Genomic DNA, 24,200 nt, shown 5'->3' on the forward strand with positions numbered 1-24,200 from the left:
CATTTCTAAAAGCTCCCAGATAGTGTAGCTGGCTGGTCTCCGGTCCAGAGTCAAGAATCTAAACCACTTTTGTCATTGTGGCCCAATGAGGGTGTTCAGAAAAATTGTGGGGGAAGCTCGTTTTCCATGTCACCACAAATCTCCTGAATCGTACTCTCTGGAAATCTGCCTTGTTAACAACATGCTCATTCCCAGACAATGCTTACTTAACACAAAGAGGAACACTGAGGCACAGCCAACATCTCCCCAGGGTGGGAATCATTCTCTCCTTTGAAAAACCAGCCCTCTCTGTTTCAAAGCTCCACTGAATTTAGCCTAAATTGGCCTACAGGAAACAGTTTGACTCTCTAAAGAAAAATAAACTGTCCCTTCCTTAGCCTTTCAGATTACTCAAGATAGTGTTTCTCTAGCCTCCATGGATCTTCATCATCAAGTGTAGATTTCCCAAACATTGCTCCTCTTTCTGTTTCTTACTCTCCTGTTTATTCTCCTCATCTCTACACTGGAGACCTTCCAGTTTCCCAGACCCCTCAAAGAAAGGCAGCTCCAACCAGAGAGAAAACCTCCAAGGTGAGCAACGTACTATATGAATCATATTATCATTAACTCTGACCAGAACAAGCTGTTTATTAATAGTGCAACTAGCCTTAGCTTTTTTTAAAAAAATAGGTATATATGTTGTATTAATTCAATATTAAGCTTCTGAAATCCCAAAAAGATTTTGCACAATAGAAACTAACAACATTGTAAAGTAACTATACTCAAATAAAAATTAATTTTTTTTTAATGTTAAACGTCTGTTTAACCACAACCCCTATGTTCCTTTCCCCTTGCATCACCAAGAGCTGTCAGCCTATCGCTATATTTTCACAATTATTTATTCAGCTTAAGTATAACATTTTTCCCTACAGTGAAAAAGTGAAATTGTTACTCACTCAAGTCGTGTCTGACTCTTTGCAACCCTATGGAATGTAGCCTGCCAGGCTCCTCTGTTCATGGAATTCTCCAGGCAACAATACTGGAGCAGGTAGCCATTCCTTTCTCCAGGGGAACTTCCCAATCCAGGGATCGAACTCGTGTATCCTGCACTGCATATTCTTTACTATCTGAGCCACCTTATTTATTCAACTTAAGTAGAGCATTTTCCCTATAACCCAGATACATTTCATCACCATGATCTCTGACAAACGCGTTCTGGTTCTGGTTCTAGTACTGAATAAACAGTCTCAGATTCAAGTTCCAGTCTGATCTCTACAGCTCTTCTGTTGGTCCTTAAGCAAGTTCCCTAGCCTTTAAAATAAAGCCTATTTTTCATCTATAAAATGGGCATAACAGTTCCTATCTTATAGGATAAATGTGAGAAGTCTCTGCGGCCTACCAGGCTCCTCCGTCCATGGGATTTCCCAGGCAAGAGTACTGGAGTGGGTTTCCATTTCCTTCTCCACAATAAAGTATAAAGCTGTGTAAACAATAAACAAAAGCATCCCCAAGCTATGAAGAATTTACGAATTTAATAACCACAATGCTGACTCATTCATTCACGTTTTCCACCCCCACATAAAATAAACAGTGCTCCTGAAACCTTAAGAGAAACAAACAAAAATCTGTCTCTACCACCATCCAGGACCCATTCTGGTTTAGCTTTTTCTTTTGTGAAGAGTTTCTGTGCTCTGTCGACAAAAGAGGAAGGGAAACCTGGCCCAAGAGCCACGAAACCAAATCCCAGGATGGCTCTCTAGAAACCAGCCACATGGAAGCACACAAAAGCAGAAAAGCCCTTTCATGTCACTGACACGGGTGTCAAAGTGTTCAGACTAGCTATCCACTTCCAATTTCTTACTGAAAGAGGAACTCAAAGTTGCTGAGGGTTCTGACTGTGAGAATTCCGTAGAGCCAGGGTTCCCAAGCTAAGGGGGATATGCAGTGAAACAAACTATAACATAATAGATAAAATGTAAAGTAATATGTCCCACCCACATAAGATGCCATACTTCCCAGAAAGTTCCCCATAGTTATTCAGGGGCAATGGGGCTTCATACAGAAGTCTGTGAACTTGTATAGACCCGCCCATGAGTGTTAGTTTCCTAGATGGAAATGAGTAAGAAGCATATAGTCCAAGGCCTAGTCAGCAATTAAATCTCTCCACCTCCAAATCCTCACTTCTTAAAGTAGAGACAATTTCAAAAGCAGAAGCCTCAGATTCACCTCCATAAAACTAGGAAACGCTTGGAAGTCTTTCTCTATGAATTTCCGGGTACTTTTACAAACACAAATCTTTGCTAATATGCATGATTCACAAATTAGAAAGGCTGAAGTTTTTATTTTTTTAATTTTTGAAATGCTTCTTTCTTTGGTCGTGTTGGGTCTTAGCTGCCTCACATGGGATCTTTCTTCGAGGTATGCAGACTCTCCAGTTGTGGCGAGTGAACTCTCTAGTTGTGGCCCAGAACACGTGGGCTCAGTAGTTGCAGCATGGGGGCTTAGTTCCCCAACCAGGTATGGAACCCAGGTCCCCTGCATTGCAAGGCAGATTTGTAACCACTGAACCACAGGTCCCTAGAAAGGCTGAAGTTTTTAGAATATACTTTTCCAAGAGACTGATCAAAGAGTTCTGCCTTGAACACATAGATAAGGATTAAATATACTCCAACTACTCAAGTAACAAACACCTAATATTTATTAATAAATTAGTACACTTGAAGGCATTTTTCTGATATCAGTCCCTCACCATTATACCCACAAACCCCACCCACACAAAGGGAGTCCACACCACCTTTGCGTTAGAATCCATCAACTGAGCATCAGACAGCACGTCTATAAATGGGAGCAGAGTTGCAAATATATCAGGTAAGAGTTCTTACAGCTGCAGCCATTTTTAATTAAAGTGATTGAATGAAGGAAACCCACCAAGACCAAGGCCTTGAGGGCAGACTGGACCTATTGACTATGTGTGTATAAAAAACAAGACATCTTGTCAAGCAAAGCTGGGCAAATTCCCTTTGGAAAAGGTGCCAGTTGTCACCAGCACTTCAATTGTGACTTTCCAAAGTGCAGCAATAGGTTCCAGAAGAGCTCAATCCCTAAAAGATGAAGTTCAAGTTCTTTGGTGGCCTGGTTGTCAAGCCACTCGAATAGTAAAGTCGTGATGGCTTGTGAGGACTTCATGTCTCCAGCCCAGAGCAGATTAGCGTAAGGGGAGCACAAGTAATCAAGCATTCAACACGTATCCAGGTGAAAACCATACAATCAGCAACAGTGTGGTCAAGTTTCAGCCATGAATATGAACTATCCAAAAAGGCATATTAAAAAGATAACTCAAAATCTAATTGCATTACAGTAACTCAATGGGGTCTTACGTTTCTCGAACCCTTAAGAAAACCCATAAATGACAAATAATAAAATAGTAATAATAAAAGCAGAAGTGGATTTTGAGACACGAAGACGGCTTATAGCATTCATAAGATGCCATGACGCTTAAGAAGTTCAGAGCCTCACAATCCAGTGTGTGAGAAGAGCCACACTGCATTTGTGGTTCATTAAGTGAATTTAAAGTGCACAGAACAAGTTTGAGAATACATCCAAAGGCAAAACAGAGAAAATAGGGAACCTAAAAAAAACTTCAGTGGCGGATATTCTGAAACAGTCAAAAAGGCTTATATGCTAATTTCCCAGATGGGTTTTTAAAAAGAAAGAACTGGCCATATACTCCGTTAAACACACACACGTGCGCACACACACCAAAAAAAATAAAAATTAAAAAAGAAAAAAAAAACGCCACCCTGCCACTAAATTGAGTAATTTCCAGAGTGCAGTATTCCTCGTGTTCTACAACAAGTCGGGAAGATGACTATAAACAGAGTCCAGGAGGGTCTGGCTGGCTTCCTGGCTCTTGACTCCAATGATCTCAAACAGCCGATCCAGCTTGTCCTCGGCCTGTGGAGTTTCTTCAATCGCCCGCAGCTCCTCGGGGTTCAGGATGTGGAGCATGTCATCAAAAATAGGCTGCAAGTCGCAGGGGTCCAGACGCACCTGTCGCAGGACTGTGTCCTTCTTTTCTGCAGGGAAGAAAGGGGAGGGGACAGCTGTAAAGGGACTGCGTTAGGGAACAGGAGGGTTAAGGTGACAGTGATCCTCTCCCCAGGCTGTCCCCACCCCCGACAAGGTGAGGGAGTGAAGCTCTGGCACATTGCAAACAACACGGTGGGTTTTGCCAACATTGTGCTTAAGATAACAAGCAAGATTGGCCTAATAGAGATCAGACAAGGATCTACTTGATTGGGTTGTTGATGGAACATGACATTTTTCCTGGACTCAAGTGACTTCTAAGTTCTTCCAAAACTCAGGAGGATGCTGAAATACTTAAAGGAACTTAAAAGAAAGAGACGTCACTACTTTTCCCATCTGTAGTGTGTGTTAGTAAGCAAAGATCAGCCCAGTCTTTTCCCCACAAACATTCCAAGTTAATAATCAGCTTATCTGACTTTCTAATTACATTGTTGTATTTTGGGCTTCCCTGATAGCTCAGTTGGTAAAAGAACCTGCGTGCAGGAGACCCCGATTCGATTCCTGGGTTGGAAATATCTGCTGGAGAAGAGAGCGGCTAACCACTCCAGTATTCCTGGGCTTCCCTTGTGGCTCAGCTGGTAAAGAAACCACCTGCAATGTGGGAGACTTGGGTTCTGGGTTCGATCCCTGGGTTGGGAAGATCCCTTGGAAAAGGGAAAGGCTACCCACTCCAGCATTCTGGCCTGGAGAAATACATGGGGTCGCACAGAGTTGGACACAACTGAGCGACTTTCACTTTGTTATCTTTTAAAAGTAAACTTCTAGGAGCCAAGGCACATAAATAAGAAAATACTGCTTGTTGGGTCATATCTTAAAATGGGGTAAGAAACTAAACTATTATTACCATTATAAAATGTATTCTCTAAAAGATAATATGTACCAAATTACAAACTAAAATATAAATCTTTATATGGATATATGACTATATAAAGTATAAAATATAAACATGTAAAATAGAATATATTTTATAAATATGTAAAATATAACAACACAAAATATAGCCCTTTCAGTAAAATATAACTGGTGTTACCCAAACTAGGAAATTTCTAACAAAAGTCAGTCATCAATATAGTATACCTGTTAATTCCCTACCCTGCTATTCAGAACTGCAAGTAGCAAATTATTTACCAAAAGCGTCAGTCCAGAATCTTTAAAACATTATTTGCAACCAAGCTTAACAGAGCGAATTTTAATTTGAGTCAATAAAACCTATACTCCAGACTCTCAAGATAAGTTATACTTTAAATCCCTGTGTTCTACAAGCTTGGTAAATAATTTGCAAAAAGGAAAAAAAAAAAACACAAAACCCTGCCAGACTACACGTTATCGGACTTTCCCTGAAACACTTGATAACATCATGAGGACTAAGGGTGACTGATACTCCTGGACACAGGCTCCCGGCCAGACAGTCAGGACTGTAAAGATTTTCCAGGCAGGTCCCAGGTGGGTAATGACGTAGTTTCTCACAGGCTAGCCTCACCTCAGAGGCCAGAGTAGGTCATTCAGTTGATCCTACTGCTACTGGAACGAGGAATTGATAGAGGGAGAGATCCCAGGGGCTGTTCTGGAGGAGACTTAAGAACGAATGCGGGTTGCCAGCCATCTGTACCTTTGGTTATAAAGGAGCCATTCCTGCTCAGCGCGGAGGACCCGCTGGAGGTGGAGTCACAGCGAAGGAGGGGCTCAGACTCGTCCACGAAGAAGCCCTTGTTCTTGTCCAGAGGGGACGGTTCCACCGTCAGGAGTGTGGAATTCTCAAGTTTCGTGTTGGGGCTGGGGATCGGGCTGGGGCTGAGCGGGCTGGGGCTCATGGGGAGAGCCAACTTGTCAGTGTCCAGCTGTGGGAAGAAGTAAACCATTGTGAACTACACAGTTCAAAGTTATACAAATTATAATGGACAAGAATCTGAAAAGGATACATATATATATATATATAACTGAATCGCTTTGCTGTACACCAGAAACTAACAGAATATGGTCAATCAACTCTACTTCAATTGAAAAAATAAACATGATTTTTTAAATTAAAAATTATAGAGAAAAATGAAATTGAAAGCCCTTTCCAGACACTTTTTGTTCCACCTAACATTTTATAGAGAAATTCTCCCATTTTGACTGTCCATAACTTACATTATTGCTACACACATACTCATAAACCCTTCAAAATATACCTGAGGATTATGTATGAAGATTAAAAATGAGGAATTATGTGTACATGAAGCTGTTACCTCACAGGAGTGTAACTGGACAAGAAAATGAAAAGGAAGATCCCCAACCTAAAATATAATTTTGTACCACTGGAAGGAGTTTAGATAATATACAGCATATTCTTGTCTGTTTCAAGATGAATTTGTGTGCCCCTAAAATTCATATGTTGAATTCATAACTCCTGATACCTCAGAACATGCCTGACTAGTTTTGGAGACAGGACCTTAAAGAGGTAATGAAGTGGCCCTCATCCACTGTGACCAATGTCCTTGTAAGAAGAGATGAGGATACAGACCACAGAGGGGAAGCCACATGAAGACACAGAGAAGATGGTCATCTTCTGCACACCAAGGAGAATCAACCCTACCAACATTTTTACCTCAAACTTCTAGTCTTCAGAATTGTGAGGAAATACACTTCGGATGCTTAAGCTTCCCTGTCTGTGATACTTTAGCATGGCAGCCCTCGCAAATGAATATCCCCTTCTCTTTATAGGTACGGAAAAAGGCCCAGAGAAGATAAGTGACTGTCTTCAGGGCCCTCAGCCAGGAAGTGGCAGGACTCAGACTAGACCCTACCTCTCCTGATTCCCATTTCAAACTAGCTCTGGGACTCAATAAAACTGTGTCAAAGAATGAGAACACCAGAGGCAAAAGCAGCTAGAAAGAGAAAGGGAGGACCACCCTTCTGAAACCAGCAGATGGCCTCTTTAGGATGTAGTGAAACCATGAAGCTCGCATTCCAGGGTGGCGGTCAGAGAGACAATCACAAGAAAGCCACCAAACAAGATGATTTCAGATAGAGACAGTGACCATCGTGACCACTTTGGCTGGACAACGAGACTGGATTTTAGGAAGGCAAAAATCAATGTGGGGAGACCAGGCAGGATGATGCCATGGTGGCCAGGTGAGGTATCATCGTGGCTTGTACCGGGATGCACAGGGAAGATGGGCAGAAGTGACAAGTAGTATCACCCCATTTTGCAGGTGAAATGACTGAGGCCCAAGAGGGCACACAGATCCTGGGAGAAAGCCAATTCAGCCCAGCTGGATATCTCTACTTGCCCTTGTCATTTGACACCATAGGCTAGAAATGTGGCAGGCACTGGTGGCATCTCCCAGTCGGTTGACTTATCTTTTTATTTGCTCTTCTGGCTGGGAGGGAAATCCGGGAGCCAGGTGGCCAGATGACACAGGGCAGGGTTCAAGGGATGATGTGTGCTCTTCCTAGAGCTGTTAATCACCCTCATTATAAACCTCATGACTAGACTCCACGCATGTCAAGCGAAACATGTTCAAGTTCCTCAATCAGGAGGACACTGACCCTCATTTCAAAGCATGATGCTGACTAGTGTTAAAATGCATAAAGAAAAGCACAACTGCCTCTTTTACAATCTCTGAGCCCAGATCAATTCTTGCAACTGAGTGCAGATTCTGAAGACCTCTGATGATGGCATGTCTAATGTCCCAACAGCATCCGTCCCCTGCACAAACCACCAACATCCTGCTTCTGCTTCCAGGGCAAGCTGAAGATTTGGGTAACACCCATTCCCACCAGTTCCCTTCTGATCCACAGCCAAGCTTTACAGATAGGTTTTTTTTTTTTTTTTTTTTAATGTGGGCCATTTTTAATGCCTTTAGTGAATCTGTTACAATATTGTTTCTGTTTCAGGTTTTGGTTTTTTGGTGTGAGGCATGTGGGATCTTGGTTCCCTGGCCAGGCATCTAACCTGTACCCCCTACACTGGAAGGGCAAGTCTTAACCACTGGACCCGCCAGGGAAGCCCTTATAGATATGCTTTGAAGATCTGAATTCACTAGGCCTTGGCACGCGCCCCTCCTCCTTGAAAATGCACATGGCCATTCATGCCAATACGTGTTTTTTATTCACTCAATTAGACAAAGAACACTTGTCTACACTCCAGCACATGGATAACCCAGTCAGCCAATATATAGTGCACTATTCTTGCTTTAAAAAGAAATTCCCACCCACAAATCACATGCCAACAGACTAAGAAGTCCACCCACCTGTTTCCTGAACTCAGCTCATTATTTAATTTTCCCAAAGGATCTTATCAGTGGAAATTAAGCACATGATTCCCAACACAATTTGGAAAGACAGAATGCTGAAGCGGTGCTGTCCAATCATCAGCAGCGAGTTGAGTGAATGGGAAAATGCCACTAGGAATGGTTTTAGCATCTCCACAATAGCGCTCACAATCGACTGTTTGACATGGCATCTTTCTAGAAAATCAGTTTTGCTACCAAGTAGAGATATCTGTTACTAGATAGAAGATACACAGTAGTTGGTTGCATTCCAGATTTCTCTAGAGTTACCTGCATTTTTTTTCTCCCTATCAGAAAAAAAAAAAAGAAAGAAAAAACTGCCCCTAGAAACTTCTTTCCTCCCTTTACTTGCCTGTTGACAATATCTATCAAAACTAGTTTGCAACACTGAAACTCAAACATTGTATTACCTGTGCTTTCTCTAACAAGAAGCTGAGGCTTGGACTTCCCTGGTGGTACACTGGATAGGAGTCCACTGCCAAAGCAGAGGACATGGGTTTGGTCTCTGGTCCGGGAAGATGCCACATGCTGTGGAGCAATTAAAGCCTATGCTCGACAAGCACTGAGCCTGTGCTCTAGAGCCTGTGAGCCTCAACTACTGAAGACCATGCACCTAGAGCGTGAGCAACAAGAGCAGCTACTACAGTGAGAAGCCCGAGTACTGCAACAAACAGTACCCCACGCTCACCGCAGCTAGAAAGACCCCATACAGCAAGGGAGACCCAGTGCAACCAAAAATAATAAGCAACAACAACAAAAGAAATTGAGGTTCAGGATGTGTGTAATAGGTAATTCTTTATCAGTTCAGAAAGTTCATGGTTCAGTATTGACTTTATAGCAAATAAAGAGCACTTATAAAAAGATTCAGGTACTAAAAAAGAAGGCAAATTCTCTAAACAAGAAAGCCAGATGTCTACAGAAACAGGCTATATCCTCCCGGAAAAGATCTGAACATAAACTTATCAAAATATTCACAAAAGATACCCTGACTAACTTAGTTTATTCCTTTTTCTTCTTTAAGCTTTCCAAATGCTCCACAGGGACATTACTTTTTTTAAAAAATTAATTATTTTATTGAAGGATAATTGCTTTACAGAATTTTGTTGTTTTCTGTCAAACCTCAACATGAATCAGCCATAGGTATATATATTCCCTCCCCTTTGAACTTCCCTCCCATCTCCCGCCCCATCCCACCTCTCTATATTGATACAGAGCCCCTCTACAGGGACATTAATTTTTATAATTAGAAAAACAATGCTATTTTTAAAACACACTCACCACTGATAAGTGTATTTTCCCTCTGTTAACTTGAAAACGTGGCTGTAACAGTTCTTATTTTTGTTGATAGCCAAGGAACAGGACAGTTGGAAAATCATCTACTTGACTGAGCACCTCTCTATACTTTTCTTAGGCGTTCACGGGTACAAAAGGACAACAGTCCTCCCAACTTACTGCAGTGAGGCAAACACTGACTTAAAGGCCTCTGGGAAAACTTGGCCAGTAAAGGCAATGGATCCTCCAGATAGATATTTGAGTTTCCTTTGGAGAAACTCAAAAAGTAGAGCTGTTTTTGCTCTATAGCCATGAGGTAATCATGCTAACTTAGAAGACTCAGTTGGGAAATAAGGGTTACACAGTCAGACAGACCAAAGAGAGGGAGGGCGCAGGGACTGTGAGGAGAGCTTCCCAAGTAGCCCAAATCTATATGGGTCTATTGTGTGAACTGCAAGACCACACGATTTGACATACACTCCCCTCTTAACATACATACACTATCATAGATAAAGCAGAGGACCAACAAGGACCTACCACGTAGCACAGGGAACTCACTATTCTGTAACAACATCTACAGGAAAAGAATCTGAACAACGATATCACAGTCTGTGTGTGCATAACTGAATCACTTTGCTATACACCCGAAACTAGCACCACATTGTAAATCAGCTATACCCCGAGGATTTCAGCCAAATGAACCCCAAATGTCCTCCCGATTAGTTTCCAGGCAAATGCACTTTGTCCTTCCAGATACTGTATTTATTGGTCCAAACTGATAAGAAAAGAGAGATAAGTGGTTCACTGTACTTGACACCTGAGTCATACCTAAAGCTTCACTGCTGACTACTTGCCTTTCTGATTTACCAGAACCACTGAGTAACAAGGAACCAACCAAAGAGATTAGGTACACAAGCTATTGACTGAGATTTGTGGCCTTGAATGTCTCTGGGTTACAGAGGCTTGGGCAGCGTTGGTGAGAACAATGATGTAACTTGTCCCAGGTCACACCGGAAAGAGCAAAGTCCAGTTTATTCTTGCATAAATAATTTATGTTTATTCTCCCCTCTCTCCCTCAACCAGCTTCTCAAATCCAGCTGCCCATTTTGGGTGTGCAGTCAAATCACAACCTGAAACTGAAGTTCAAAACTCACTCCCCTCTCAACATACATACACTACCAGAGATAAAGCAGATGATCGACAAGGACCTACCATGTAGCTCAGGGAACTCAGCATTCTGTAACAACATCTACAGGAAAAGAATCTAAACAACAATATCACAATATGTGTATGTATAACTGAATCACTTTGCTATACACCCGAAACTAACACCACATTGTAAATCAGCTATACCCCCAAGGAAACATTAACTCTCCTCTTTTAATATCAAACCAAAACTCACTTCCCCGTTGACTGGCCTTTCCTAGGATGACACACTGTGGAAGCCTGAAGTGTCTCTCCAGCCCCAGGGATAGTGGGCCCACGGGTGCAGAAGATGCAGTTACGGCAAGGGTGGTAAATAAACAACAACAAGGGCTTGAGAAGACTTTGCTTCTCTCCTATGATGGAACAGCATCCCTGAGGATACTCTGCAAGCATGAAAGGGTGGAGGACGCCAGCCCCAGAAGCCTTCTTTTCAGCATGTTTCATGATCTTCATAGTCAACTCCTAAGACTCAAAGACATGCCAATCCTGGAACATCATGGCAAGGAAAGAAAAGAAGCCTATCGATAACTAGCTGTGTGGTCTTAGAAAAACCTTGTCCCTTTTCAGACTTGTTTCCTCATTTCTAAAAGAATAAGGTTCCTCTACATTCTCTCTCTTCACATTGTCTTGCTTATTGTTCATCTCACTACGGCTCTTTCATTTTCTCTCCTCACCACCTGCAGACCCCCCCAGCTCCCTTTCTCCTTCCAAGTTACTCCCACTGGTTCCTCAACTAAGGTTTAGCACTGAGTTATTTTCAATTACTACCCAATTACAATCTCCCCGTGGTTGTACAATCTGTTTTCATAAAACTAATTAACAACTTTGATGCATCAGTGATCTCCTGAAATGAAGCCTTCATTACCCAGCTTGAATGCCCCTTGCTAATCTGCCAAAATGGTTCAACTTAACCCCTTGGCTCCTGGCATCACCCAGTCAGATTCCATAAGATCCTTCTCTCTCCTCTCTGTAGCCAAATATGCCTGATAGAGTTAAGGAGAAAGCCCCTTACTATCAAAAGTCTCCCTTCCAACTGAACCTTCCCTCCAGATCTCATCCAATACTTAGAAAGTGGGTAAAATTCTTATGCCACATTTGTGAAAATGTCTATCACTTAAAGATGGTTTTCAAAAACACATTTGCTAAATTCAATGGAAACTAATTGTTATCCCATCTGAGCTGACCAGCTTGTTACTCAGCTCCAGTAAACAAAAAAGGACTTTAAAGAATGTTATCATCAGTGCTCAGCTAAGTGGCGCAACATGAACATACGGAATCTATCTGATGCTAAGGTAGCTCTTCTTAGCTCCATTTTACAGATGAGCAAACCATGGCTCAAAGAGGTTTAAGTAACCCGCCCAAGACGACAGAAGCCACTGTTATTTTCTCCAAAGCTCCAGATGTGATTCTAATGAGCAGCCACGTTTAAAAACAACTGGACTATATGATGAGCTTTTACTTTCACTGTTTCACTTTTTCTGTTTCATGCTTAGTGCTCCCATTTCATTTACACTCTCCAGTTTCTCTCTCTTTCGTTGTTCTTTTTCAAGCTTTTATCAAGTGTAATAGAAAAGCATTTGGTCACAAAATACATAAATAGCATTATAATGTAATATATATTTTAGAGAACAACTCCATTTTTGTCTAGCTAAAAAATGTATGACATTTTGATTCCACTTGTTTAACTAAGTATGAATAGAATGCTAAATTTCTAATTTACATTCACTCTAAATTTTGATACAGTTCCACTTATTCAGACATCTAGTGTTACTGCTAAAAGGCCAGAAAGCTTACTATCTAGTGATTTAAAAAAAAATTTGAATGAGGTTTGAAACTTCTAATCCAATTCTGAGAATATACAGAAATACTCTGTTGTTAAAAAAAAAAAAACAGGAAATTAACATGTGATACCATATTATTAACTAAAATACAGATTTTTATCAAATTTCACTCACAAAATTACATTTAAATTATATTTAAAAACTGTGGGTTTCCTCGATATCTCAGTTGCCTGTAATGCAGGAGACCCCAGTTTGATTCCTGGGTTGGGAAAGTCCAGTGGAGAAGGGATAGGCTACCTACTCCAGTATTCATGGGCTTCCCTTGTGGCTCAGCTGGTAAAGAATCCACCTGCAATGCGGGAGACCTGGCTTCAATCCTTGGGTGGGGAAGATTCCCTGAAAAAGGGAAAGGATACCCACTCCAGTATTCTGGCCTGGAGAATTCCATGGACTGTATAGTCAAAAGAGTCAGACACGACTAAGCGACTTTCAGTTCAGTTCAGTTCAGTTCAGTCCCTCAGTCATGTCCGACTCTTTGCGACCCCATGAATCGCAGCACACCAGGCCTCACCGTCCATCATCAACTCCCAGAGTCCACCCACACCCATGTCCATCAATTCGGTGATACCATCCAACCATCTCATCCTCTGTCGTCCCCTTCTCCCCCTGCCCTCAATCCTTCCCAGCATCAGGGTCTTTTCAAATGAGTTGGCTCTTTGCATCAGGTGGCCAAAGCAACATTCACTTAAAATCTGTAGTTGTTTCTTAGAAAGTTAAACGAAGAATTCTCATATAAATCAGCAATTCCACTTATGCATATGTATCCAAAATAATTGAAATCTGGGAATTAAACAGATACTTGTACACCAATGTTTAGAGCAGCCAATTCCCAATAGTCAAAAGGTGGAAACAGCCTAAATGCCCATGAACAGGCTAATAGTTAAACAAAATGCTCTTTATACATATAGGGAATATTATTCAGATTTTAAAATGGAATGAAATTCTGATGCATGCTGCAACATGGATGACCCTTGAAACTGTTAATGCTGAGTGAAACAGATCAGACACAAAAGATTAAAGATTGCATGATTCTACTGATAAGACATACATAGAACAGGCAAATTCACAGAGACAGAAAGTAGAGCAGTAGTTACCAGAGACGGAGGAGCAAAGATCATTCGTCATCATCACTCAATGGGCAGAGAGCTTCAGTTTGGGATGATGAAAAAGTTCTGGAGATGGATGATAAAGGTTCACAGCACGGGGAATAGACTTAATCCCTCTGAATTGTACACTTAAAAATGGTTAAAATAGTAATTTCATGTTACATGTATTTTACCACAATAAAAACTTCAAAAAAAGATCAGGTTTGGTCTAGTTTCTACCCAAGTTAATCCTCTTTGCTGAGTCATGTCACTTGCCTGTCTAGACTCACTGTATTTACAGATACTGACAAACCCTGTAAACTCAATACAAAGACATCACATGACCACAGGGAGCTGCTCCGCCCTGTCCATCAGACTGCAGGGGCCAGAGGACCTATAACTCAATGGCAGATCTTGCACCCCGGCTGGATGGCTGCCCGGAGGTAAAGACGAGAGATTATGTAAATACCAGATACTTCAACTGTGGCCAATAACCTTGTTTTCTATTAGAAAATATTTCAGATCCCAACAGACCAGTGACTACTCAAAAAAACACACAAATTCAATTTCCACTAAAGGTCTATCTCAAATGAATTACAGTCACAAATAAAGAGATAACTACAACTATTTAAGGATGATGATATTATCTCAAGCTTGTTTCCCCCACTCTCCCAGCTGCCAAGATCAAATTAAATTTCATGACTTTTAATAGGTCTATGTAGATATGTAAGACTGGGTTCTGATAAAAAAAACGAGCACTTTCCTCCTTACCATACAAGTATCTCTTGATACTGGAATCTATGTGGTTCCTATGTTTAGAGAAAAGGAATTCAGATAATAAGAAAGGGTTGTTACCCAAAGTTATGTGGTTCCTGGACTTCCGATCTAAATGAGAGTTCAGATAATGATGGTTACCAGGCCCACCTCCTCATAACATGTACCTGAATCTATTTAATTCCTGAGTTCAGATACTAAAGAATTTCTGTACAAGATGATTTCTCCCTTAAAAAAAATCCCACCTCCAATAAAAGGGGAAAGTTTCATTAAAGTCCCTGCTGACAGGAAACAATGACTTTATTCTTCTGAGTGTGAATTCTTGTTTCAATACAAACCAGAGAAAGGGGTCGTGAGAAGAAGCAGCCAAGTTTACTCCGTAAAAATTTTTGCAAATATAAAGAAAAAAGAGGAAATTGAGAAGATGATGATTCCTAAACCTTTAAAAGAAAGGTTGGCAGTTTTAACAAATTTGGAGGGAAGTCTTACAAAAAAAACGTGGAGTGGAAATATACATATACACATACAAACACATATACATGGATAAAGCAAAGATGTCAAAACATAATTGTTCAATCTAGGTGGTAGGTTACACATGTGTGTTGTACTATGCTTTAATTTTTCTTTGTTTCCTGAGTCTTTTTTTTTAAAGGGAGGACAATAAATACATAAAGAAGGGCTATGGGCCAAATAACCTGAAGGCAAAAATTCCCCAAACTTTTCCTAAGCTTCTGATTGTTAAGTGCTTTGTCGATCTTCCTTCTTACTTCTCCCGCCCATCCCAGATTATAGGAAAGGGCAGTGAAGAGGGGCTTCTATTGCATAACTAGGGGACAGAGCTACCATTTAAATCTAAATCATCAACTGGCAAGCGATGACTGCCACTAAGACACTGGCAATGAGCAGCTAAGACACTGCAGCCTGAATGCTTTCTAGATCTCCTTTCTAGAGGTCAGGAGATAGAAGCAGGAACAGAAGTACAATGTCAAGATGCCAAGATGTTCAAGTTCCCTGGGAACCCCTGTGCCAGACAACAGAGGTGGCAGAGTTGAGTGAACACTAAAATATGCATTTCCCAGGTGAGCTGCAAGCCAACAGCAGAACCTGTGGAACAAACTCACCCCCTCTCAGGAGGCTCTCAGGATTAACTTGACCCAAACATGCCAAAACCACTAGAGTATTATTTAGAAAGACACCCTCAACCCACCCTAGACTGGTCCACGCATAGAATAATTCAAGAATCGTGTTTCAACTGCAACCTTACTTAAGATTCTCTATAAACATCAACCCAGGTTGTATAAGCATCACCAACTCAATGGACATGAATCTGAGCCAAACTCCCAGAGACAATGAAGGATAGGGGAGCCTGGCGGGCTACAGTTCATGGGGCCGCAAAGAGGAAGACATGACTTCGCCACTGAACAACAACAGGTTAGCTGGCCATGGTGAGCTTCTCCTTTAAGCATCTCAAGCCCCAGTCAAGGCAGTTGCTATAGTCTTATACGCCGCGGTTTAGCCCTTAAGTCAAGTCCAGACTCTTGCAACCCCATAGACTGAAGCCTGCCAGGCTCCTCTATCCATAGGATTTTCCAGGCAAGAATACTGGAGTGGGGTGCCATTTCCTTCTCCAGGGGATCTTCCTGACCCAGGGATTGAACCCAGGTTTCCTGCACTGCAGGCAGATTCTTTACCAACTGAGCTACCGGCCAGGGAAGCCATCTACCTATAGTCGTATATATACAGTTCAGTTCAGTTCAGTTCAGTCGCTCAGTCGTGTCTGACTCTTTGCGACCCCATGAATCGCAGCACACCAGGCCTCCCTGTCCATCACCATCCAGCCATTTCATCCTCTCCGTCCATTTTCCTCCTGCCCCTAATCATTTGCTAATCCTGATCTTAAGAGTTCATTTCAAAACTGAATCCCAAGGGCTAAAAAACCAGCCACATTTAAGCTAAGGTGTGGTTGCTAGCCAATCCTTGCCTTAAGCAAGATAACTTAAGAGAATTGGGTTCATAGGGTAACAGGCACAAGAAGCCACAAGCAATGCGGTATAAAGCTGCCAGAGCTGGTAAGAACCAGCTGGCTCCGGAGGGAGGCGAGGAGGGCGTGGCAACCCACTGTCTGCAAGCTGTTCAGGCTGCTGACATCAACCCTGAGCTGACTCACCAACCGGCTTTCTCAAAAAAAGGAAGTGAGGAGAGTAAGTCAGGGGGCTCCCTGAGTTCAGAGCTGGAGCCAGCTCACAATCAAACACTCCACCCAGCCTTATAAGGGCTCAGCCCCATCATTACAGGAGGAGTTGGCCCTGTTGAAAATGACAGGTTTCCCTAAACCTCACTCAGTGAGACCTATTGCTCATTAGGAAGCCTTTCCCACAAAAAGAGCCTTGGGACAATTCTAGTGATGAAAAAAAGATTGCAAGAATCATAACCTTGCCTTAAGACACGATCGAAGTATCCAACTACATAAAAGGAGGTGCTGTGAATTTAAAATTTGCCAGGTACCTGTGTACTTAAGATATGTATAGAGACTTATTGTGCAGTAGCTTCGATCCTTTAATTGGGGTGCATTAATCCTATGGTAGGCTTTCCAGGTGGTGGGCTTAGTCGTGCTCGACTCTTTGCAACCCCATGGACTATAGCTCACAGGCTCCTCTGTCCATGGGGATTCTCTAGGCAAGAATACTGGAGTGGGTTGCCACAACCTCCTTCAGGGGATCTTCCCAACCCAGGAACTGAACCCTGGTCTCCCACATTGAAGGCAGATTCTTTGCCATTAAAGCCACCAGGCAAGCCTGCCCTCCCCCTCCCACCTGGTGGTGCTAGTGGTAAAGAACCCACCTGCCAATGCAGGAGAGGTAAGAGATGTGGGTTTGATCCCTGGATCAGGAAGATCCCCTGGAGGAGGACATGGCAACCCACTCCAGTATCCCTGCTTGGAGCATCCCGTGGACAGAGGAGCCTGGTGGGCGACAGACGACTGAAGCAATTTATCATGCATCCAAGCAATCAATCTTATGGTACAGATCCACCCAATCAGAGATTGAGGTATTGTTCCAAAGGGCCTTTGGTAGCTGCCAGTAAGTTATTTTAATATTTGTCTTGAAGTTAACAAGTATTATAATGAAATAGTCTCCATGATGCTAAATAAAGGCTTTAGAATGGTTTTTTTTTTAGAAGTGTGGACAGAAAATAATTTCATAAAAACACCCTGAAATACGTAGGCTCAAGCTGATCTTTCTACTCAAATTTTCTGAACTTCCCAAATCTGATTAAATTAGTGTCATTTAATAAAAATCTTAGTTGAATTTATGCCATTAGAATTAGACTATACATGGTACCCAATGCCACAGGTGCAAAAGAGAACTCTGAAAATACTTTCCCCTCACTAATCAATGATGTCAGCTTCTCATTTTCCTTCCAGTGTTAACTGTTCCCAGCTCCCCATGTATTCTTCCAGAATAGTCTACACTTACACCAATCCGGTAGGTACATATATTCTTCACCCTATGCTAGACCTTCTCTTTCATTCTTTACAATTCTTTTTTACAACATGGTGGCACAGTTTACGTCCATACTGTTCTGTACCTTGCACTTTTTTGTTTAAAAATGTTTCTTGAGGTTAAGCACATAAAGAGCTGACTCACTGGTTTTGATAAATGCGTACTGTTCCACTGTATGGATGCTCCATTGCTTATATAACCAGTTCTCTATTGAAGGGCATTTGTGTTGCTTCTACCTTTTTGTTACTAGCAAGTGATGCTACGATGAATAATTTACCTGCACCATTCTGCACATATGTAGGATGTATTTAAGGATATACATAGGATGAGGTGGAGGAGGGGTGGATTGGGGGGTTGGGATTAGCAGATGCAAACTACTGCACAGAAAATGGACAAACAACAAGGTCCTATTGTTAGCACAGGGAACTATACTCAATATCCTGTAATAACCATAATGGGAAAGGATAAGAAAAAGAATGTGTGTATACATATATATAACTGAAACACTTTGTTGTACAATAGAAATTAATATAACATTGATTTATAATATACCTTAATAAAATAAATTTTTAAAAAGAACATATGTAAGATGTATTCCTAGGAGTGGACTCCATGGTCAAAACACATGTATTTTGGTACATGCCAGATGGCCCTCCACTGGGGCGGGCTCATGTGCATACCCATTCGAGATGGATACTGTTCCACCTTCTTTATTCCCTTCATAACACAAGAATGGAGTTATACCTTCCTCTCTGCCAGTCTAAGAGGTTAACATTGCATCTCAGTGCAGGTTTCAATTTGAATTTTCCTATTTTGAGCAAGGTTACAAAAAAAAAAAAATCCCTATACCTTTAAGAGCCTTCAGGATTTCTTTTCTGTGCACGCTCTTGTTCACAAACCATCCATTTTTCTTTTGGATGGTTGGTTTCTTAATTAACTTGCAAAAATCCTTCATTATTAAAGGAAATTAACCCTATATTGCAAACAACTTTCCCAGTTATTATTTTGTCTTTGGTTTTGTATATGGTGTTTTCTGACTTACATACATCTTAAGGAGTTGACCTTTTCTTGTATGGCTCCTGTGTTTTGTATCATTCTCAAAAGACACTTGCTTATTGTATAAGTAAGTGATTATAAAAACAAAACACTTCCTCCATCTCTTTCCCTAGTACTTTTTTCCCTAAGCCATTTTAATGGTTGGTCGTTTCAGCCTGCCCCTGACTCCGCCCAAACTGTGGATAAATCAAAGTTTCTTCTGTAAAAAAAAAAAAAAAAAAAATTAATAGGGAAATCAGAAATGACAGCTGTCTCTCCCCTAAGGAAATGGTGAGGAATAAGCAATTACCAGATGGTCTAGTGGTAAAGAACCCGCCTGCCAATGCAAGAGACAAAAGAAACTCGGGTTCGATCGATGCCTGGGTTGGGAAGATCCTCTGGAGAAAGGCGTGGCAACCCACTCCAGTATTCTTGCCTGAAGAATCCCATTTCCAGAGGAGTCTGGTGAGCTACAGTCCATAGGACCACACGGAGTCAGATACAACTGAAGCAACTGAGCGCACACGCACAACTGATCAAAACGATGAAATTAACTAGTGTACAATAAAGCCTACTGCTGCCTGAAATATAATTCCTTAACAGTAAGTGCATATGCTTTTGGCACTTGGGTTATAACAGATGAAGAGACAAGTCTCATGAACACAGGATGGAGAAGCTAGGCCAAAACTGAAAGATATTACACTTTGTCTGAATATGAGTTTGGGCTTTAAAAAAGCAAACTATGACATCCAGCACTGGTAATTCATGGAGAAAACAAGCTTCTTTTCACAATATTGATTCTGTTTCTCTCGAATGCACTTTTTGAGGAAGCCAGTAAGGATGTGGATTAAAGGGGCAGAAAATAGTTTTACCTCCACTCCCGTCTCTATCATCCACTGATAGACTCAGCCTTTTCTGAATGTAGAGACACTGTCCCAAGAAAAAAAAAGAAAAGCCCATTTCAAGTCCTCTGTATGGCCATTTCACAGAGGATGTTCCAACATCAGGCTCACATATGCACCCCTGCTATAAAATGCCGGCATCGTGAGCGATGATTCTGTTTCTGTGTGTTTTGGTGTGTGTCTGTTTCCTTTGTTTTTGTTTTTTTTTTATATATAATTTTGAAAGGTTACTTTTCATTTACAGCTATTACAAAATATCGGCTATATTCCCTGTGTTGTACAATATATCCTTTTAGCCTATCTTACACCCGATAGTCTTACCTCCTTCTCCCCATCTCTATTCTGCTCCTCCCTGCTTCCCTTCCAAGCTGCTAGTTTGTTCTCTACTATCTGTGAGTCTGATTCCTTTTCGCTGTATTCACTTGTTTGGTGTATTTTTTTAGATTCCACATATAGGTGCTTTATATAGCGTTTGTCTTTCTCTGTCTGACTTATGTCACTAAGCGTAACACCCTCCAAGTACACCACATTGCTGCAAATGGCAAAATTTCATTGGTTTTGTTTTTGATAGCTGAGTGGTATTCCATTGTATATATTGTGTGTTTTCATTTAGTATCTGTAGTGCCTAGTACAGACACTGAAACAAAATGGGTGTTCCTTTAATGTTCGCTAAACAAATTGCTTGCATCAAACCATCCCATCTTTAAAGGCTACTAAAGGGACTTCCCTGGCAGTCCAGTGGATAGGACTCTGTGCTTCTACTTGTAGGGAGCACACGTTCAATCCCTCGTTGGGGAACTAAGATCCTGCATGCCATGTGGTGCAACCAAACAAAAAAATTCATTAATAAAAAAGTAAAGGCCACTAAAAAAAAAAAAAAAAAAGAAAGCATGTGTAAGTATGTGTGTGTTAGGGAGGGAGGGTATACCCAGTCCCAAGATCCCAAGAATCTGTTTCCCAGACTTTTCTATCACCTGTCATACTTCAAACGCTTTTACATGTCTGAAATTGGGCTGTATCTAACAACTATAATTCACAATGTTTTCATTGCTTTCTTAGTGGTAACTATAATAATGGTATATACACGGCTGACACAGCTTTCAACAAAATACAGAAATATAGGTTAATTCTAATACCTGTTTCTCATGGGGCCATGAAGCTTGCTAGATAAAAGGAGATGCAGAGCACCTAGACAGTGTTTGGGACACGGCAGATTTGAGGCAAACACTGGCTCACTTTCTCCATAACACGCATTTACAGAAAGGAGAGTGCTATTGCTTGAGTCAAAAAAGCAGTGTATGGAATTCAAATTCCAACACATAAAACAGTAGCAAAGATGTTTTGAGCCCCACTAGTAGATGTCAAGTGTGTGCTTGGGCATGTACAATCATTATCTCTACTATTTACATGCGATTTCACCAGATGTTTATAAGACAAAGGTCTAATTGTTGGTTACGTCAGCTCCTTTTACTAGTTTTTGGAGATTCAAAGTTCCAACTCCTGCACTTGATGTGAAGTGAGACATTGAAGCCTCATTCTTGTACCTTTCCTATTACAGAACAATGAACATTCTGATAAGCTCGCTGCTGAACCAAATGAAACCAAATTCCAAGTAAAATACATGTTCTTCGTAGAGTCAAAAGTTTGAGACCTTAGTGTAAAAAAACAGATGGGCCTCCCTCAGCAGCAACCTCATGAGAACGTCTTGGACAAGAAGACCAAAATATAATCTTGAAAGAAATTTGAGTCTGTCTTTAAAAAAAAAACAACTTTCAAATAAAAATGTATACATTTGTTCTTATTTTATAGGTATATTGTAGTGGGTTGAGTACCCTTATCTTCTGATGTTATAATTCCTCATGCACACTTCTGTTACAACACTTGCCTATGCCACTAAACTGTCATTATTTGCACACATGTCTCCATCTTGGTGAGTGAGCTGTTGAAAGGCACACACCTCTCTTGTTTACATAGTACTAGGCACACAGCTGCTGCTCAACAAAAGCTTGTTGACTAACTGAATGAAACCATGGAGTATGACAATAAGTAGAATGGCCTGAAATGTCGTTAAATGTCTAAAGGCTCCTTCATAGGCCTAGCTCCTTTGTACACAACCACCACCTTAAACACAAGCACCGCTCAAACTTTCTGGCCTATTGTGTGTCAACATGCCTTTACAGTATCGCTTTCTCACCATACTGCAAGTTCCCCAGAACCCACAGTCACACTCTGCAAAATTAAGTAACTTGACCTGAAATGACCCCCATGTAGTGGCCGCACAGCAGAAGTCAGAGGCTCGATACATGCCAGTTTAGCTAACATCTCAAGGCCTTAGGACAGCAATCCCTGCTTTCTAAGAGACGGTCAACTGGCAAGTTAAGAACAAATCTAAAAAGCCAAAAAGTCAACAGCTAAAGGTACAGCTGGTGTTTGCCTCCACTCGCCCTCACTATATTAAAGTTCTGAAAAGAGCTGCTCTCAGACAACGCAGATCAAGACAGGTACATCCTGTAGCTGATAAAAAAAAAATCAGTAACTATAGTTCCCTTTTCAGCAGAAGCAGTGGTACTATCCTCACAGACAGAATGCCAGTGCTCATCATCTCATGGTTAAGATTCTCCCAGTGGATCATACACAGCAAAACCACTCAGCCTCCAATACAGAGTCCACTATGGTTGAGAGAGAGAGAACTCTGTCCCTGGGACCGACGTCTCCAATGCGGTTTCTGGAAAGGATTAAGAATTTCTAACAAAGAATCATTCTACTACGTAGACATTAACCACAACAATACTGGTTTCAGATTCACCAATTGGTACGTTACAGTATGGTTTTAATCTAGCTAATCTCATGAAAGGAGGGAGAGAGGGCTGAGACACCCCAAACCCTCTGCCTGATCAACACCAACTCTTTATATTTGTGAATCTCTGGTCAAAGCAGGCAGCTAAAGTAATGCTTTATACTATTTTAAATGATTGTGGTTGTTTTTAACATGATCATCCCCTTTTATTGAAATGCAGCTGATTTACAACATTGGGTTGGTTTCCGATGTACAGCAAAGTGGTTCCGTTACAAAGATACATCGTTTCTCATATTCTTTTCCATTATGGTTTATTACAAGATATTGAATATATTAACAGTTCCCTGTGCTACATGATAGGACCTTGCTTATCATTTTTAGATGTACATAAAATTCCTTTTTCCTCCCTTTCTCAAAATGAAACTCTAAAAGAAGGCTGGGAAATTCAAATTACCACGACTTCTGAACCTAGCCAGTAAGTATCCCTTTCATATCCTACATTTTTACATCCCATAGTATAACAAGCCATTATCTGATTCAATGCTTACAAAAAAAAAATACCACTTGAATTTCCATTTTAAATAGAAAAACAGGAGACAGAGAAATAATTTGCCTAAGGTTTCCTACAGAGAAAGAAACAAGTCTAAGATGAGGGGGGAAGAAAGGAAAACCAGTACACTGGGTAAGCCTATTTGAATATAAAAAGACCCGGGGGAAAAAAAAAACAACACAGCAACAACATAAAAGGAAACCTAGAAATTCAGTTGCTCAATTCTGTATCCTTTTTCTGACAGCCCTTGAAAGAGCAGGCCGTTGTCTACATACACCATCCCCTTTGTTTCTTCACTAGAGAAAACATTCCTGCCAGCCTAGGAACACTCACTCAGGCAGTACAAGAATAAATATTTACAACTAGCTGGAATTTCCAGTTCTTGGGCACTGAATGCAGATGGCAACCCTCATGCTCAACCGTCTACCCATCAAGCAGTCTTGAACTTGGCAGTCTCTCCCTATCCGGCACTGAGTAACCCTTGATGTTCAGGATTTAAAGAATCTATTGATATGTGAGTTGGAGCTAGTCAAGAACATTCTTCCATCTCTCTTGCCTTTAGAGCCTAGGAATAAATGCAGTGATTCAAGGTAAACATTCACCAAGGGTTTTCTCTGGGTCACACTCACCTAATTTCACAACAGCTCAGAGGACAGGCACTAAGGGTGTTCCCATTTTCTCATGAAAAAACCGAGTCAGTGATGCCAAGTATGTGACCTGGACAGGAATTTAACCCGGTATACTCTTCACACTGACATCCTGACTTGGAGCCTTTATGTTGATAAACTGCACACCCACCAATTCCCTCCTCGCTCCCTCCTGGGTTTACTCCCTTAGATAAAAGATGTGCACCTTTCTTCCCTTCAACAATAGGTTTTTCTGACAGCAACGACTCT

At 41.2% G+C, this 24,200-nt stretch overlaps 1 protein-coding gene across 1 annotated transcript in view; it reads right to left on the reverse strand.

The window, feature by feature from the left end:
* Positions 1-2,659: 2,659 nt before the first annotated feature.
* Positions 2,660-24,200, reverse strand: part of TNFRSF21 (TNF receptor superfamily member 21) — a 64,514-nt gene continuing 42,973 nt past the window's right edge. Inside the window, exons 5-6 of the mRNA XM_069563351.1 lie at positions 5,675-5,903; positions 2,660-4,055 (exon numbers count right to left, since the gene is read on the reverse strand). Of these exons, the coding sequence (XP_069419452.1) occupies positions 3,826-4,055; positions 5,675-5,903 (459 nt within the window). The 3' untranslated portion in view covers positions 2,660-3,825. The remainder of the gene's footprint in view (positions 4,056-5,674; positions 5,904-24,200) is intronic.

This window comes from Ovis canadensis, chromosome 20, assembly GCF_042477335.2.
Source record: "Ovis canadensis isolate MfBH-ARS-UI-01 breed Bighorn chromosome 20, ARS-UI_OviCan_v2, whole genome shotgun sequence".
Taxonomy (NCBI): domain Eukaryota; kingdom Metazoa; phylum Chordata; class Mammalia; order Artiodactyla; family Bovidae; genus Ovis; species Ovis canadensis.